The sequence below is a fragment of the Mauremys reevesii genome, linkage group 7 (assembly GCF_016161935.1).
Source record: "Mauremys reevesii isolate NIE-2019 linkage group 7, ASM1616193v1, whole genome shotgun sequence".
Taxonomy (NCBI): domain Eukaryota; kingdom Metazoa; phylum Chordata; order Testudines; family Geoemydidae; genus Mauremys; species Mauremys reevesii.
This window is the reverse complement of record NC_052629.1, coordinates 85,060,911-85,077,237: the sequence shown is the minus strand read 5'-3', so window position 1 is coordinate 85,077,237 and position 16,327 is coordinate 85,060,911. Positions and strand designations below refer to the sequence as shown.

At 43.8% G+C, this 16,327-nt stretch overlaps 1 protein-coding gene across 2 annotated transcripts in view; it reads left to right on the top strand.

The window, feature by feature from the left end:
• LOC120368618 (centromere protein P) overlaps positions 1–16,327 on the top strand; it is a 331,679-nt gene that overhangs the window by 306,085 nt on the left and 9,267 nt on the right. For both annotated transcript variants that reach the window (XM_039480860.1, XM_039480859.1), the window contains exon 7: positions 15,148–15,227. In XM_039480860.1, the coding sequence (XP_039336794.1) occupies positions 15,148–15,227 (80 nt within the window). The remainder of the gene's footprint in view (positions 1–15,147; positions 15,228–16,327) is intronic.

Genomic DNA, 16,327 nt, shown 5'->3' with positions numbered 1-16,327 from the left:
CTGGTGAACGGGATATGTAACCGCAGAAAAAAGTCAACAGTAACTGAAACAGGGGCAGGTTCAGCTTCTCTGTAAAGAAATCTGCTCTCTGAGGAACCTAGCTTTCAAAGCCTCCCGGATGCACAGCGCTTCCCGCTGGGCTCTTCTAATCGCACGGGTGTCTGGCTGAGCGTAATCAGCAGCCAGGCGATTTGCCTCAACCTCCCATCCCGCCATAAAGGTCTCCCCCTTGCTCTCACAGAGATTGTGGAGCACACAGCAAGCTGCAATAACAATGGGGATATTGGTTTCGCTGAGATCCAAGCGAGTCAGTAAGCTCCTCCATCTCCCCTTGAGACGTCCGAAAGCACACTCCACCACCATTCTGCACTTGCTCAGCCGGTAGTTGAAGAGTTCTTTGTCACTGTCCAGGGCGCCTGTATAGGGCTTCATGAGCCACGGCATTAGCGGGTAGGCTGGGTCCCCGAGGATCACTGTAGGCATCTCCACATCCCCAACAGTTATTTTGTGGTCCGGGAAGAAACTACCTTCCTGCAGGCGTCTAAACAGACAAGAGTTCCTGAAAACACGCACGTCGTGAACCTTGCCCGGCCACCCGACGTAGATGTTGGTAAAACGTCCCCTATGGTCCACCAGTGCTTGCAGCACCATTGAAAAGTAGCCTTTTCTGTTAATATACTGGCTGGCCTGGTGGGCTGGTCCCAGGATAGAGATGTGAGTCCCATCTATAGCCCCACCGCAGTTTGGGAATCCCATTGCGGCGAAGCCATCTATGACAACCTGGACGTTTCCCAGGGTCACTACCTTTGTGAGCAGTAGGTCAACGATTGCGTTGGCTACTTGCATCACAGCAACCCCCACGGTAGATTTGCCCACGCCAAAGTGGTTCGCTACTGACCGGTAGCTGTCTGGCGTTGCAAGTTTCCAGAGGGCTATGGCCACTCGCTTCTGCACACTCAGGGCTGCTCGCATCCGGGTGTCCTGGCGCTTCAGGGCAGGGGACAGCAAGTCACAGAGTTCAAGGAAAGTGCACTTACGCATCCTGACGTTTCGCAGCCACTGTGATTCATCCCAGACCTGCAGCACTATGCGGTCCCACCAGTCCGTGCTTGTTTCCCGGGCCCAGAATCGCCGTTCCACAGCATGAACTTGACCCATTGCCACCATGATCTCCGCGGCGCGGGATCCCGTGCTTTGTGAGAGGTCTGTGCCACTCTCACACTTCATGTCCTCACCGTGCTGCTGGAGCCTCCTCGCCCGATTTCTCAGCAACTGACTGTGGAAGAGGTGGACGATAAGGTGCGAGGAGTTGACAACGGCCATAAGTGCAGCGATGATCGCAGCGGGCTCCATGCTCGCAGTGCTGTGGCGTCTGCGCTGTCACTGACCAGAAAAGTGCGCGAACAGATTGCCCGCCGGCGCTTTCAGGGAGGGAGGGCGGGAGTGACGGTTGAATGACGACAGTTACCCAAAACCACCCTCGGCACATTTTTCCCCCAGCAGGCATTGGGGGCTCTACCCAGCATTCCAATGGGAAGCGGGGACTGTGGGAACTGTGGGATAGCTGCCCAGAATGCACCACTTCCAATGTCGATGCTTGCCCCGTTAGTGTGGACTCACAAAGTCGAATTAGTGTCCTTAGTGTGGATACACAAATTCGACTTCATAAGGTCGAATCCACAAATTCGACCTAAGTTAAATCGAACTACTCTTGTAGTGTAGACATACCCTTGTGTATTAGTATGGCTCACCAAATTTATTTTGGTGAGAAAATGGATTTGACCACTAAGATTAGTATTGAATAGTTTAGAATATAATTATAAAAACTGCCTATAATCCTGAAGGGTTTCTGTATTGTAGTATTCATATTTTGGGGGGGAAGTCTGGGAGGAGGAGATGATAGCACTGTGTAAAGGGGGGGAGTAAAGAGAACTGAATAAATTCTAGATTTTTCCACATGATATAATTGGGCAAGTTAGCTAGTTTCTATGCCGTTCAGTTTTCAAATCTGTAAACTGAGGATATTACTACTTACTTTTGCACTTGAGATCAGCGGATAAAAAGCCTTTAATATCTGTATTACAAAACTAGTGCTTTTTTACATTAATATAATACATAGATCTACCATATTTATTAATTACTCCTAATCTATTTTATAAAAAATACACGTTAGCTTTGTTAGCAATATTTTATACAATATTAATTTTGTGGTGTTTTTCCATAAGCAACTGGCTACACCTGTGATATATGGATCTGTTTGCATCTCAGACAGAATACCTTTGGCGGGGCAAGAAATTTCTCAACCTTTTTGAGCAAAATATTAAACAGTACTTGGGGATTAAATTACCAAAATAGAAAAGCATGAATTATTCATTTTGCAGTATTTTTGTCAGGCACACCACATGGTTGTGTGTATAGAAAAGTTGTAACAAGAAAACTTAAATCTTGTTTCCCCCTCAAAGTGTCTAAGATCTATATTCCTGTTGACAGGTGTTATTACTTATTACTGTATTTTAAGTAATCGAAGTAACTAGGTCATGTCCCCATTGTGCTAGGTGCTGTACAAACACATAGTAATAAACAGTCTGAATTTCTTATAGTCCAAATAAATAAGACAGGTAAATTGTGTGAGAAAGGACCTGTTACTGTCATTTAATATCATGAGGCACTGAGAAATTTAGTCACTTGGACATCAGGAACTAAATCCAGACCTCCTGAGTCTACAAGACCATCTTTCCTTTCTGAAAATTATTAGGTAAGCAGTAAGCAATAAATATTTTTTCATTACAAATCTTACCAAGCAATAGATAGGTATAGTAAACCAACTGGTTATATTATGTATTTCAAACTTTCTTTATTTTATTAAATGCTGTACCTTGAAATCAGTCAGGGTATCAGCTTGCCAGCAAGCCCTTGTTGCCAAGAAGGCTAATGGCATTTTGGGCTATATAAGTAGGGGCATTGCCAGCAGAACGAGGGACGTGATCATTCCTCTCTATTCAACATTGATGAGGCCTCATCTGGAGTACTGTGTCCACTTTTGGGCCCCACACTACAAGAAGGATGCGGAAAAATTGGAAAGAGTCCAGCGGAGGGCAACAAAAATGATTAGGGGCTGGAGCACATGATTTATGAGGAGAGGCTGAGGGAACTGAGATTGTTTAGTCTGCAGAAGTGAAGAGTGATGGGGGATCTGATAGCTGCTTTCAACTACCTGAAAGGGAGTTCCAAAGAGGATGGATCTAGACTGTTCTCAGTGGTACCAGATGACAGAACAGGAGTAATGGTCTCAAGTTGCAGTGCGGGAGGTTTAGGTTGGATATTAGGAAAAACTTTTTCACAAGGAGGGTGGTGAAGCACTGGAATGGGTTACCTAGGGAGGTGGTGGAATCTCCTTCCTTAGAGGTTTTTTTAAGGTCAGGCTTGACAAAGCCCTGGCTGGGATGATTTCGTTGGGGATTATGTCCTGCTTTGAGCAGGGGGTTGGACTAGATGACCTCCCGAGGTCCCTTCCAACCCTCATATTCTATGGTTCTCTGATTCTGTAATCAAAGTCTGTCATATACATAAAGGTAAGGGTAGCATAAAATCCCTCCTGGGTATTTTTATAAATAAAATTCTTCTTTTAAGAACCTGATTGATTTTCAGTGTCCTAAAAACCAAGGAGTTTGGTCTGTGCTCACATTGTAAGCACTTGGTTAGTATATTATTCTCAAGCCTCCCCAGGAAAGGAGGTGAAGGGGCTTGGTAGTGTAGTCATACCATGACTGTCAGCATTAATTCTGAATTTATTGTGAAACTGGCTGGTAAGGATGCAAGGAGAGAAGTGGGTAACATCTCCCAGTATAATCAATTAGCTGTAGGATCTAGCCCCCCTTCCATAATGTAAGACCTTAGTGCCTGTCAGCATGCTAAATGGTGCTCTGTTTCTGTTATACAAGTCTGTGGGATCTTTATTTTTTAATTTATTAAAATTATAATTAATATAGGTTATCTGCTGTACTCTTAGTTATAATTAAAACCCTTGTGTTCAAATATTTTATGTTCATGGTGAAAATCAAATGTGTTATAGTTTCTTTGTGAAAATTGGTTCTTACCAGGTGAGACAGATGAGCTGTGCTAAATATAGGTACAGTTTTCTTTTTAAAGTGGTCAAAATATTATTTCTTAATAATTACGTGAATTTGGAACAGGAAGCTATGCTGGGACACTGCCTGTGCTAAGCCTATGTCTACACTGCAAGCACTACTGTGGCATAGATGCAGTGGTGCAGCTGCACCATTGTAGCGCGTCTGGTGAAGACGCTCTATACCAGGAGAGAGCCCTCCCATCGGCATAATAAAACCATCTCCACAAAAGGCGGTAGCTATGTTGGCAGGAGCTCTCCCACCAACATAGTGCTGTTCGCACTGGTGCTTAGGTCAGTGTAATTTACATCTCTTATGGGTGTGGCTTATTCACACACTGAGCGACATAAGCTATACCGACATAGACACTTGCTACATTGAAGGAAGGGGTTTTTCTGTCACTGTAGCAAATCCACCCCCTCGAGAAGTGGTAGCTAGGTCAACAGAAGAATTCTTCTGTCAACCTAGCAGTGTCTATACCTGGGCTTAGGTACAGACACCCTTGAACAACGTGGCTAGGTCAACCTGAGTTTTAGCATGTACTTTCTTTGTAACAACACCATTAGTTAAGGAAGAGTGTGTCAGTCATTCCTTTCAGATCAAGACCTCGGTGTTGTTTAAATGTTCCCTGTTTGTGTTTAACATTTACCATGTGTCTTATACTAAACAAATCCCTAAATCGACTGTATATAAAGTTGCTGACTATGTTAATTACATTTAAACTATAACATTCATGCTTCATTTTTTATATTCTTGTTTCAGATGATTTCAATTTAAAAGACCTTGAGGTTTAAATCTAATCCAGTACTTTCCAGTGCAAAAAAAAAAAATCCCAGTCTCTACAGATTTTCTCATATATTCCTTTGTTTGCTGATTCAGTAGTTCCATTAGTCTGGAAACCTTATACTGAATGTTGTGGGACAGAGCTTGTGTAGTCAAATTTCAAACTTTTGGTGCTTTGATTCTAATCTTTAATGACCATAGCAGCATTCATATCACTCAGATTAATTGTGCGCCAGGATTTCCATTATAAAATACTAAACTGTATATAAAGGGGCAACGCTACATGTATGAGAGAGCTGTAACTCCTGCAGAGCTTTGTATAGCAAAAAAAAATTTGAAGACTACCTGGCAGTTTGCACCCTCTGTTTAACAGTCACTTCTCAGCTTGTTTGATTGAGTGAAAACATAGCTTCCCGAGTAACCAGAGGGAATTACTCATCAGGTTAGGGATTTCAAAATATTCTTGGCCTGGTGTGATGATGTCAGCAGCGGCAACAATGGAATCTTGTCCCAACACCAATCACTCAGGACAGCATGGTGGCCAGGCCACACCTGAGTTGCTTTTTCTTGTCTAATAGACTTGTACTTTCAGCATCCCAGAAGTAGTAGCTTAGCGTTTTATTGTGTCCTAAGTGCTAGAAAAAATATTGTTTCAATATTTACTGTTGGTGACTGATTACTTATGGGACATATTTCCCATTTCTTCACTTTTGTGCTCATTCCCATATCTGAGAAAATAAGCATTTTGTTCTTATTCAAGATTTTTGTTTTCAAGCTAATTTTTGACTTATTCTTTCAAATTTAAATCCAAAATTCTAAGAACCTCTATATTACCAAAGGTAGTTCAGATATTTTTTCCTGTGTATCCAGTCTGTTTAATAGTTACATAATGGGTGGGGGGACACATCCGTTCTTAGTCCCCCATACTTAAATTTACTATTACACCTTTTATGTAGTGTTAATCTATTGTTTTAATTTATCCACCAGATTTTCTACTTTTTAATCTCCTTGGTAAGGTGATCACATTTTATATCCATAATTGCTATGGTGGCTTATGTGTTAGCAGATTTCCTGTTTATTCTTTCCTAAATTGCCATCATTTGACGTTGATTCTGGATGTGGTAGGATTTTCACTTCCTGCTTCCTTCTCATTGTCACTCCAGGAAGTGGGGATTAAATAAGTCATGATTTGAGTTGTTGGGCCAGGTTCTACTTTCACTTATAACCAGACAACCTTTATGATTTCAGTTGGGTTACATGGATATAACTGAAGTGAGAAATAGGCCCTTTTCCTTTAGATTTTGGCATTTGTGGGGTGAGGTGGGGAATAGGAGACGACTCTCCCGCCCCAGCCCTGGGGCAGCGGTGGGGAGAGACGTCACTTCCCCCACCCACCCCAGTCCTCAGGGCTGTGGTGGCAGGGAAAGATTCTATTGAGGGGCTATTGAGATATTAATGCTTTCTATTCTGTTTCTAATCCAAACCACCTGAACTTCTCACAAGATCAGAGGATCACACTGTAAAGTTTCCGCATGTCCATAATTTACTAAAGAAGCCTCTCCAACACTTGAGAAAAATTTATTTGGCAACAGAAAATTGTACCCTTTGTTACTTCCAAACAAGATGCCAATAAGAGGCCTCCGCTGGAGTATACAGTTCTGGGCTCCACACTTTAGGAAAGAGGTGGGCAAATTGGAGAGAATCCAGAGGAGAGCACCAAAAATGATAAAAGGTTTAGAAAACCTGACCAATGAGGAAAAGTTAAAAAAACTGGGCATGTTTAGTCACAGGAAAAGAAGACAGAGGGGAGCTGATAAGTCTTCAAATATATTTAAGACTCAAATATGTTTGAGAACTGTGATCGGTTGTACTCTGTGTCCACTGGAGGTAGGACAAAGAATAATAGGCTTAATCTGTAGTGCGCGTGAGAGAGAGAGATTAAGGTTAGACAGACATTAGGAAAAACATTCTAACTATAAAGGTTGTTAAGCTCTGGAATTGCTGTAGGTTTTTAAGAACAGGTTAAACAAACACTGATCAGGGATGGTCTAGGTTTAACACTAACCTCCCTGTTTTGTCCGATGATTACAGGGGTGTTAACAGACCACTTCACCTGGAACAGTCCCCTAGAATATCTGTGACATACCAGAGCACAGTCCAGACCTGCAACCTTGAGTGCCTTACAATGCCTTGTACCTCCCACCTAGGCCACTCACAAAAGCCTTCCAGCGAGCAAGCCACATTTGTGTGTGTGTGTGAGAGAGAAACTGCAGCATACCAGCCACAGTTGGGTTACACCTGGCTCTGACCAGCCTTGCTCATACTGCAGTGATCCCAACACCGCCCCCAGTCCTGGATTTCCCCCAAGAAATGTATGTCTTGTACTGCCCAACCCTCTTGTAAACAATAAAAATACTTTAAATGTTAGACTTTGAAGGGAATAATATGCCAGTTTATTATCTCAAACAGTTATTCAGCCACTTCAATTTAAACACACTTGATTAGATAAACCAGTAAAATAATAATAACTACAGAGAGAGATTTTAAGTGAGTACAACTAATGAGGCATAAAAGTCAGATGTGGTTGTAAAATATTTACTAATGCCTAACAAACTCTGTTACATTCAAGCAAAGTTTTTCACCATGTGCTCCAGCAGATTACTGGCCAAACTCCCAGACCAGGAACCATCTCCCAGAGTCCAATGACTGCTTCCTTTGTCTCTTCAGGCACAGTGAATGCAATGGGCAGGGAGAGAGAGGTGGGGTGCCTTGGGATGTTTGTCCCTCCTTTTTATAGTTTCTGTCCCCCTCTTGAAAAACATTTCCAGCTGAGAACCAGGATCCAAAAAGAGTCTATATGGCAGGATATTCCCTACTGGTGTTTTCAACTGTTTGAATTCCCTTTGCCTTCCCTTCCTGCTTAATAACTTTGTTTACTGCTTTAATGAAAATTAAGCAGAGCACACATTCCTTTATTTAGAACAGAATTGTTTACCAACTTTTGTTTGGGGAGGGCTGTGGGTTTTAGAACATGTATTAATTTTATAACTTCACATACAGTGTTGCCACACATACTTTATCAGGACAATATTGACCAGTAAATTTTCAAATGATACCTTAGGAGGCATACTTTGTTCAAAGATTATTACAATAGTGTATAAGGTGTGAATACAAGGGTGTAGTCTGTCACAATGTGTTAACTACTTATACTAAACAATCTCTCCCACTTTGTATTTACCTGTGACACTCTGAGTACCTTGCCCAGACTTGAAGAAGAGCAGTGTAGCTCAAAAGCTGTCTCTTTCACCAACAGAAGTTGGTCCAATTAAAGAGAACACTTCTCCCACCTTGTATCTCTAATATCCTGGGACCAATATGGCCACAACAACATTGCTAACAACTATTTCTGTAGCCAGTAAAGGAGCTGCATAGCTTTGTCCCACCCACTTATCAGTTTGTTACATCCTTTTTCCTTTGTCACATCCTACTGTCTTCTCTCTCTCTGCTCCTCTCATGGTAGTATCCTTCCCCTGCTTGAGATGCTGCACCTTTTCCCACCTTAGCCTTACTTTTACAGCTTTTCATGCACCTTCTTCTTTCTCTTCACATGGTATACTTCCACAACGGAGAGCAGTAGAGATGCTCAAGCTATTGCACCCTCAATATAAACTAGAGGGAACTGGACAAGATTTGGTACTCACTTCTCATTTTGGTCCACCGGGTCCCAGATTTTTTAATCTTCTAAACATGCTGGAAAGCCTGTCTTTTTTCTCTCTAAAGGCTGTTGAGCATAGCATGGGTGAGGTGGATCTATTTATGGGCAGTCCTTCCCTTCTGTTGTTGTTTATTTACAAGATGGGCATCCATTCTGTGGTCTGGGTGCCTATTATTATGTTTGACATTTGAAGAAATAAATACTTGACTAAAAGCGTGCTTTTATTTTTCTTTGTGTAATGGTCCCTATTGTATTCCACTGAGGGTTTACACATGCACACAATGCATCCAGAGCCAGAGAATCTGAAAGTAGTGTCAGTTGGTCAGCGCATGCACCATGCTCGCCTCATGGTTTCATCTGAGGTGATAAAGGGTGGGGCAGACCGACATGTCTCCAGTTCCTTCTCACCACTGCATGGTCTGGGTTGGAACTATTAGTGTCCTCTTGCATCTGATGCACCTTGAAAAGTTATATATAGTTAGTTTTACAGTATTTTTTGTTTATTTTTACTGCTTTTCATAGTTTTTAGGAGTGGAATTGGGACTTTGGGAGTTTGTTTCCCTGTAAACACCCTCTCCTTTCTACCTCCATTCCATGTGTGGGTACTGAACTATGCCAAAGACCCCAGGCATTAAAATCTGTGCCTCCTGCCTGTGTTCCTTCTCGGTCAGCGATGGACATCAACGCTGTCTCTACTGCTTGGGAGAAGCCAACATTACACCCAGATGCAGTATCTGCCAGTCCTTCCCCAGCCATATCCAAAAAGGTCAGGCTCTCTCCTCTGGAAGCACTTCATGGAAGTTGCCATGTGACATTTGGACCCATGTCAGGGAACCTCCCCTGAACATCAGCCTGAGACCACCAGGAGTGCACCTCTGCCTACGGTTTCCTAGTCTGGCACCAGCAGTACCACCTCTATGGAGCCCATGCTGGTGGTTAAGGAAGCATACACATAAGCATAGCAGTAAGTCTTCCTCCAAACCTAAGAAAAGGGATGCTCCTTCCATGAGTTCCAGTCATGGGGAGGGAGCACACGCTATAAAGCGCACAAACACAAGAAGAGGCCACACAAACTGCCAGATCTGCTGGTACCAGGTACCAAACCGCATACACCGTCAACATTGCCACCCCAGAAAGTACAAGATTCGTGCACTCCAGGAAAGACCACCAATCTGATACTGGTTCCAGGTACAGACAAAGTACCCTTAACACCAGGGAGCTAGGGAAAAGTGCCAGATCCCCAGGAAGTGTTTGCCCTGGGAGAGCTGAGGTCTCCACAATTTCAGGGACCTTCCACTTCTTGGGAGAGGATATCTGGCACTCAGGACATGCCACAGATGAGGCACGCCTCATCCCCTGCTCCAACTGTCTACACACTTCCACCAGCTCTGATGGTACCACCAATGGAACCGGTATCCAAATTTTCATCTTCACAGGAATTGAATGAAGGGCAGGGACCGCCCATCCCCTACTGCCACTACGAGTACCCAAAGAGGCCACCTACGTCATGGCAATATCTTCCAGTCCTGCAGCCATGGAGCCACTGGTCTCCCCACCATGTGACCCACTGCAGCACCTCCAGGTCCATCATGCTGGCCCTATTGGGGGGCCAGGCCCCAATACCCCACCTTCAGAACCCACCCATTCCATGAGGGAAACTTCACCTGCCTCCCCATCTCAAGCACCTTCAAGTAGATGCTTGGAGCCGGTGATGAAAGAAGAGCCACTCAGTCGAGTTCTGATGGTACCACTGGAGCAGATTCCCGTCATCCTCACCGGATGTGGCAGCGACTTTAGCATCCTCCTCTCCCCCAAATGACTTCCACCAGTTCCAGGAGATACAGAGTGGCAAGACAGCTTCCCCTGGAGGAGATTCAGGACACTCAGCATAAGCTCCTGGACAACCTTCACTCAACGCCGGGTAGAGATGCTCTGCCAATCAACGATGCTATCCTCAAGCCAGCTACAATAATTTGGCAATGGCATACAGCAGTCATATGTACGCTTATCCCCAAGAGTTCAGAAAAATGCTACTACATACCAGCTAAGGAGGTCTGAGCTTCTTTTCTCACACAACCCCTCTCCCCCAATTCACTTGTGGTCCGGGAGCAAAGGAACAGTCCAGACAGCAACACCCATACTCCACTCCATCTGATAAGGAGGGCAAGCATTGGATATTTGGGGTCACAAGGTCTTCTCCTCAGCCAGCCTTCAATTCAGGATTTCGAATGATCAGGCATTACTTGCCAGATATGATTTCCCGAATTACAGCAAACTGGAGGAATTTGTTGAAAAATTCCCGCAGCAAGACCAGGCCCACTTCCAGGCAATCTTAGAGAAAGGGAAACTGGTGTCAAGGACATCGCTTCAATCAGCTGTCAATGTGGCAGATACTTCATCTTGCTCTATGGCTACAGGCATAGTTCTGTCATGGGAATTGTGGCTCCATGCCCCTGGTTTCTCCAGGGAAGTACAAAATACCATTGAAGACCTCCCTTTCGATGTATCATAGCTTTTAAACCAGAAAACAGATGATTCCCTCCACACCCTCAAGGATGCAAGAGCTACACCTCATTCCTTGGATATTTACACACCTGTGCAAAAGTGTAAATTCTACCGCTTGCCATCCATACAACATTACAGGACATCCCAGATTTTACATCAGATGCCTTACAAACCACCATGGAAGCATCAAAAGATTCAAAGATCTCACCCTCTGGGTCCACCTTCACAGCCTTCCTCTTCCCACATGCAGCTCTCACAGAAAAAGTATTTCTTAGAAACTCTAGAGAACTGTCAACCACCTTGCCTACTGCCATACAACCATCCCACTCCCCTTGGGGGTCATCTAGCACTCTTTTTTTTTCCAGCTTGAAGTTGCAATAACAACAGACAAATGGGTGCTAAATGTCATCCACCATGTCTATATGGTTGAGTTCAGCATGCTACCTCATCCACAGGTCCCCCCACCATGTCTCCTCGGGGACCACTTTCATGCCAGCATTCTCACTCAAGAGGCAAACTCCTTACTACAAAGAGGAGTGATAGAGCAGGTTCCTCCAGAATATCAAGGGATGGGGTTCTATTCAACTTACTTCCTGATACCCAAAAAGAAAGGCGGGTGGAGGCCAATTCTGGACCTCCACATTCTCAATCACTTCATCTGCAAGCCCAAATTTTGTATGGTCACACTAGCAACGATCATCCCGTCATTACAAGATGCCTGCTTTCACATGGACATTCATCTGGCCCACACATGGTTCCTGAGGTTCACAATCAGCTCACATCATTTTCGTACAGGGTTCTTCCATTTGGACTCAGTGCTGGTCACCAAGTCTTCATCAGGGTTTTCTCCATCGTGGCTGCTTACATCAGGCATCATGGGGTCCTTATATTCCCATATATTGACAACTGGCTCCAGGTGGCACAATCCAGATGCGAAGCCCAAGCTTCAACTTCCATGTTAGATGGTCACCTTTCTTCCTTTGGAATCAGCATCAACATCAAAAAATCAATCTTGGAACTGACACAATCCCTAGACTTCAGAGGGGCCTCCATCCACGCGGTCATAGCACAAGAGCCTACCTACTGCGGGACAGGTTCCAGGCTCTGCAAGAGCTCATAAACTACATAATCAACAATCCATCTGTCCCAGCCAGGACTTGACTATCCCTCCTTGGCCACGTGGCCCCATGCACGTACGTCACCATCTTCGCTTGGCTCCATCTTCGCTGCATTCAGATGTGGCTCCAGGTGGTTTACTCACCCAAACCTCATGCTGACAGTCCCTCCCCCCCGGGTACTCTTTTCCCTTCACTGATGGACGGACCCATGCCAGGTCTGTGTAGGGGTTCTCCCATTCTCGTCTCCTCACTGGACAAGACAGTCATCACCAACACATTACTTGTAGGCTGGGGAAAGCACATGGGCAAATTACATGGTGGAGGGAACATGGACTCCAGGATGCACATCAACATTCTGGAACTGCAGGCTGTAAGAAAGGCATGCCAAGCATTTCTCCCATTCACCCATTCCCATCACGTCCTTATTATGTTGGACAACGTCGCCACCACTGTTTGCTTCATCAACAAACAAGGGTTCACAAACTCGACCGTTCTATGTTTAGAAGAAATCAACCTCTGGAATTGGTGCATCACACACCATATCCTCTTATCTGCAGCATATCTCCCGGGGATTCAGAATGTGATTGCAGACTTGCTGATTAGGCAGTTTGTGATCGATCATGAGTGGGAACTCATGGTGCGTGACATCTTTGACCAGTGGGGGAATCTGACCAGCGACCTCTTTGCCTCCCCTATCAACTGCAAATGCAGCACATGTTGTTCCAGTGGGTGGTCTCCACTCTCAGGGTGATGAGTACTCCACAAGATCAGATGAGACAGAGCAAGAGTCATCCTGATTGCCTCCGACTTGCCCAAACAGTTCTGGTTTCCCAACCTCCTTTGTATGTCCGCCCATCCCCACATTCCCCAATCTACTGACACAACATGATGGCAAGATCAGACATCCCAATCCACCAGCGCTTCACCTCAAAGCATGGTAGTTGGATGGGCATCTTCTTTAGAATGGGTGTGTTCTTCAGAAATGCAAAACATCCTCTCCAGCAGCAGGAAAGAATCCACTAGGTGTTGTTACTGAGCCATGTGGAAATGCTTCACCTCCTGAGCCCAATAAAAGGGACTTTCCCTGAGAAGCAGTGGGGATTCCCCTCCTCCTGGGCCTACCACCTGTCATTGAAGACATCAGGTCTCTCTCTCAACTCTCTCAAGATCCACCTAGTGGTAATTAGTGCCTTCCACCAGCCTGTGGAAGGACATTCTGTCTTTATACACCTGTTGACTGCAAGATTTTGAAAAGGCCTCATCAGAACCTTCCCACCCATACAACCCATCACTCCCCAGTGGGACCTCAACCTAGTTCTATCCGTACTAATGAAACGGCCCTTCGAACTACTGGCATCGTGCTTTATAGCCTTCTTTTCCACAAAGGCCACCTTCCCTATTGCTGTCACTTTGGCGAGACGGGTCGGTGAACTTGGGGCCATGATGGGTTTCTCCTTTCACGACTTTCCATACAGATAGTCTCCTTGTGCCTGCATCCCAAATTTTTGCCAAAGGTCATCTCCCAGTTTCATGTTAATCAATCCATTCACTTTGTTTTCTTCCCAAAGCTGCACAACTCTGAAGGACAACTCCTCCACTCCCTCTATGGGACAAGACCAATCAGGAAATCCCCCGACTGTTAGAATACCTGAAAGAATTAAATGTCAGGCACTCTCCACACACAGACTCTCCAAGTGGATTTTGGGGTGCATTACACTCTCCCAATTATCTGGCCTGTCTCCACACTCTGGGGTATGGGTCCATTTTATGAGAACTCAGACTTCGAATATGGCCTTCTTCCATGATGTACCACTCTAGGACAGGTAGAGCAGCTACAAGGAGATCAGTGCACACCATTGCTACACATTATGCCTTGGTGTAGGACTCAGCAGCAGCTGCCTTCTTCAGTGCAACTGTCCTTTGCTCAACCCTTCCATCTTCATCCTTGCATCCTCCTCTGACTTAGATACTGCTTGTTAATCATCCTCAGTGGAATACAATAGGGACCATCCTTGAAGAAGAGGAGGAGGTTACTTACCTATAACAGAGGTTCTTAAAGATATGTAGTCCCTATCTGTATTCTACTTCCTGCCCTCTTCCTCCTCTGCACAGATCTGTTGGATATACAGTGGAAAAGGAACTACAGATGCCCTTTATCACCTTGGATGAAACCATGAAGCGAGCCGGGGTGCATGCGTGAACTAATGGACACTACTTTCAAATTCTCTGGCTCCAGACGCATGGTGCAGGGGTGTAAACCCTCAATGGAATACAGATAGGACCGCACATCACGAAGAACCTCCAGTTAAAGATAATAACCTCCTCTTTTAAGTGCAAATTTAGTCTGACTCTGGAGTGTTACCAAGCTTCCCCACAATTTAAGATGTTTTGATGTCAAGGAGAGAAATAGCTTCCAGTTTTGGCCTGTCATTCTAGAAGAGAAATTCTGTTATTTACATTTTATTGTGTTGACACTCACATTTTAAGGTAAGTATTAAGAAAAGATGAAACATTAACACATGTTTAATAAACAAATGATCTGAGTAACCAACAACTAAATTAATACATTTTGTTGAGTTTTCATTCTTTTGGAGAATCACTACTGGAAAAAAAAAAAGAGCTGTGATGGACATGCCACAATGCTAACAAACTGAGTATATTCATGAAGGTTTTGTTTTGTACATTTAATATACATTTTGCTCTTACATACATCTGATTTTGTCTAAACATTGTTAGAGCTTTGCAATACACTTCAGTATAAATTTAGCATGTTTTAGTCTTTGTCTTTAATAGTTCTTAAGATCAATCGTAACTGGAAAAAACATATATTCTGAAGCCAGTTTGTGTAGTTACCACCTTTACTGCATGGTTATATTCTTATTTCCCTTTTTATTAACAGGCCAAATATCCTGATATTGTAACACTTCCTGAAGGACCGTCTGGAGATTACCTGGTTATAAGGAGCCCTGAACTTTCTGGGTAAGACAATTTCAAGATGCTTAAATACAGATGTTAATAAAAAGAATTGAACAAAACCTGAAATTTGAGTTAATGGTCTCTAGAGCTGGAGATAAATCCAGCAATAACTGTTTTTCAGTTTCACCTTTACACATTGAAAGGTAGTTTAATCTCAGAATTACATTGTTTATTTTATAAAGAAAAGTCACCTATTTCTCTAGTGTATACCATGGGGGTTGTGTGATGCTTTTCATAGATGCAGCACATACAAAAATCTTGGGAGACAAGAAGCAAATAGCATATGGTGCAAGCTATTTTACTGTGGCCTTTCTGGGAATGACAACTATATGTTGCTAATTTATAGAGCCCTTTAAAAAATATACAGCATAAAAGAGATAGACAGAGATGGTAGGAGGCTCCAGTAGAATTTTAGATATTGAATCACATTTTAAATAAGTTATACTAGTATTAGACTTCATCATAATCAGTTATAGTTGAAAACATCTCTTTTGCAATGTATTCCATTACAACTATTGTTTGTGAGCCAGGGGCTGAATCCTGCTCATCTCATTGATGACAGTAATTCAATTTAGTCAGTGGAGCCATGTCAGTAAGGTGAGCAGGATTTGGCCCCAAATCTGTACATTTAAGAGCTCTAAAAGTCAAGGGCTAAGGAAGCAGTTTCAAATCTCTTTGTAGCCCAAGTTCAAAGTTGGATTCAGTGCTGGGTAAAATCTAAGGTGTTCTCCTAAGATCTTAGCTCAAGACACTGGAAATCTCATAATACCTGCTCTTGTAACATTTCTAATGATCTGGTCCAAAATTCCTGCAAGGCTGAATTGCATCAATCCAAAACCAGGAAGTAGGTATCTTCCACTATGGGACTGACCCACAAACAAACCCAAAATGAAAGGTTTGGGACCCTAGGATTCAAATAAAAAACATGTCCCTGCCACACATTATACCTTAAATTGGAAGGGTCTCAAATTAGAGGTTGCAGGTTTGTTCCATCTTCATTCTCTCCCGTGATACTCTGCCACAGTTGTGGTCAGGAGAGATCCTGAGGCTAGATCCCTATCAATATAACAGACAGGGGCAGTTGGCAGGAATTCTCCACGAGG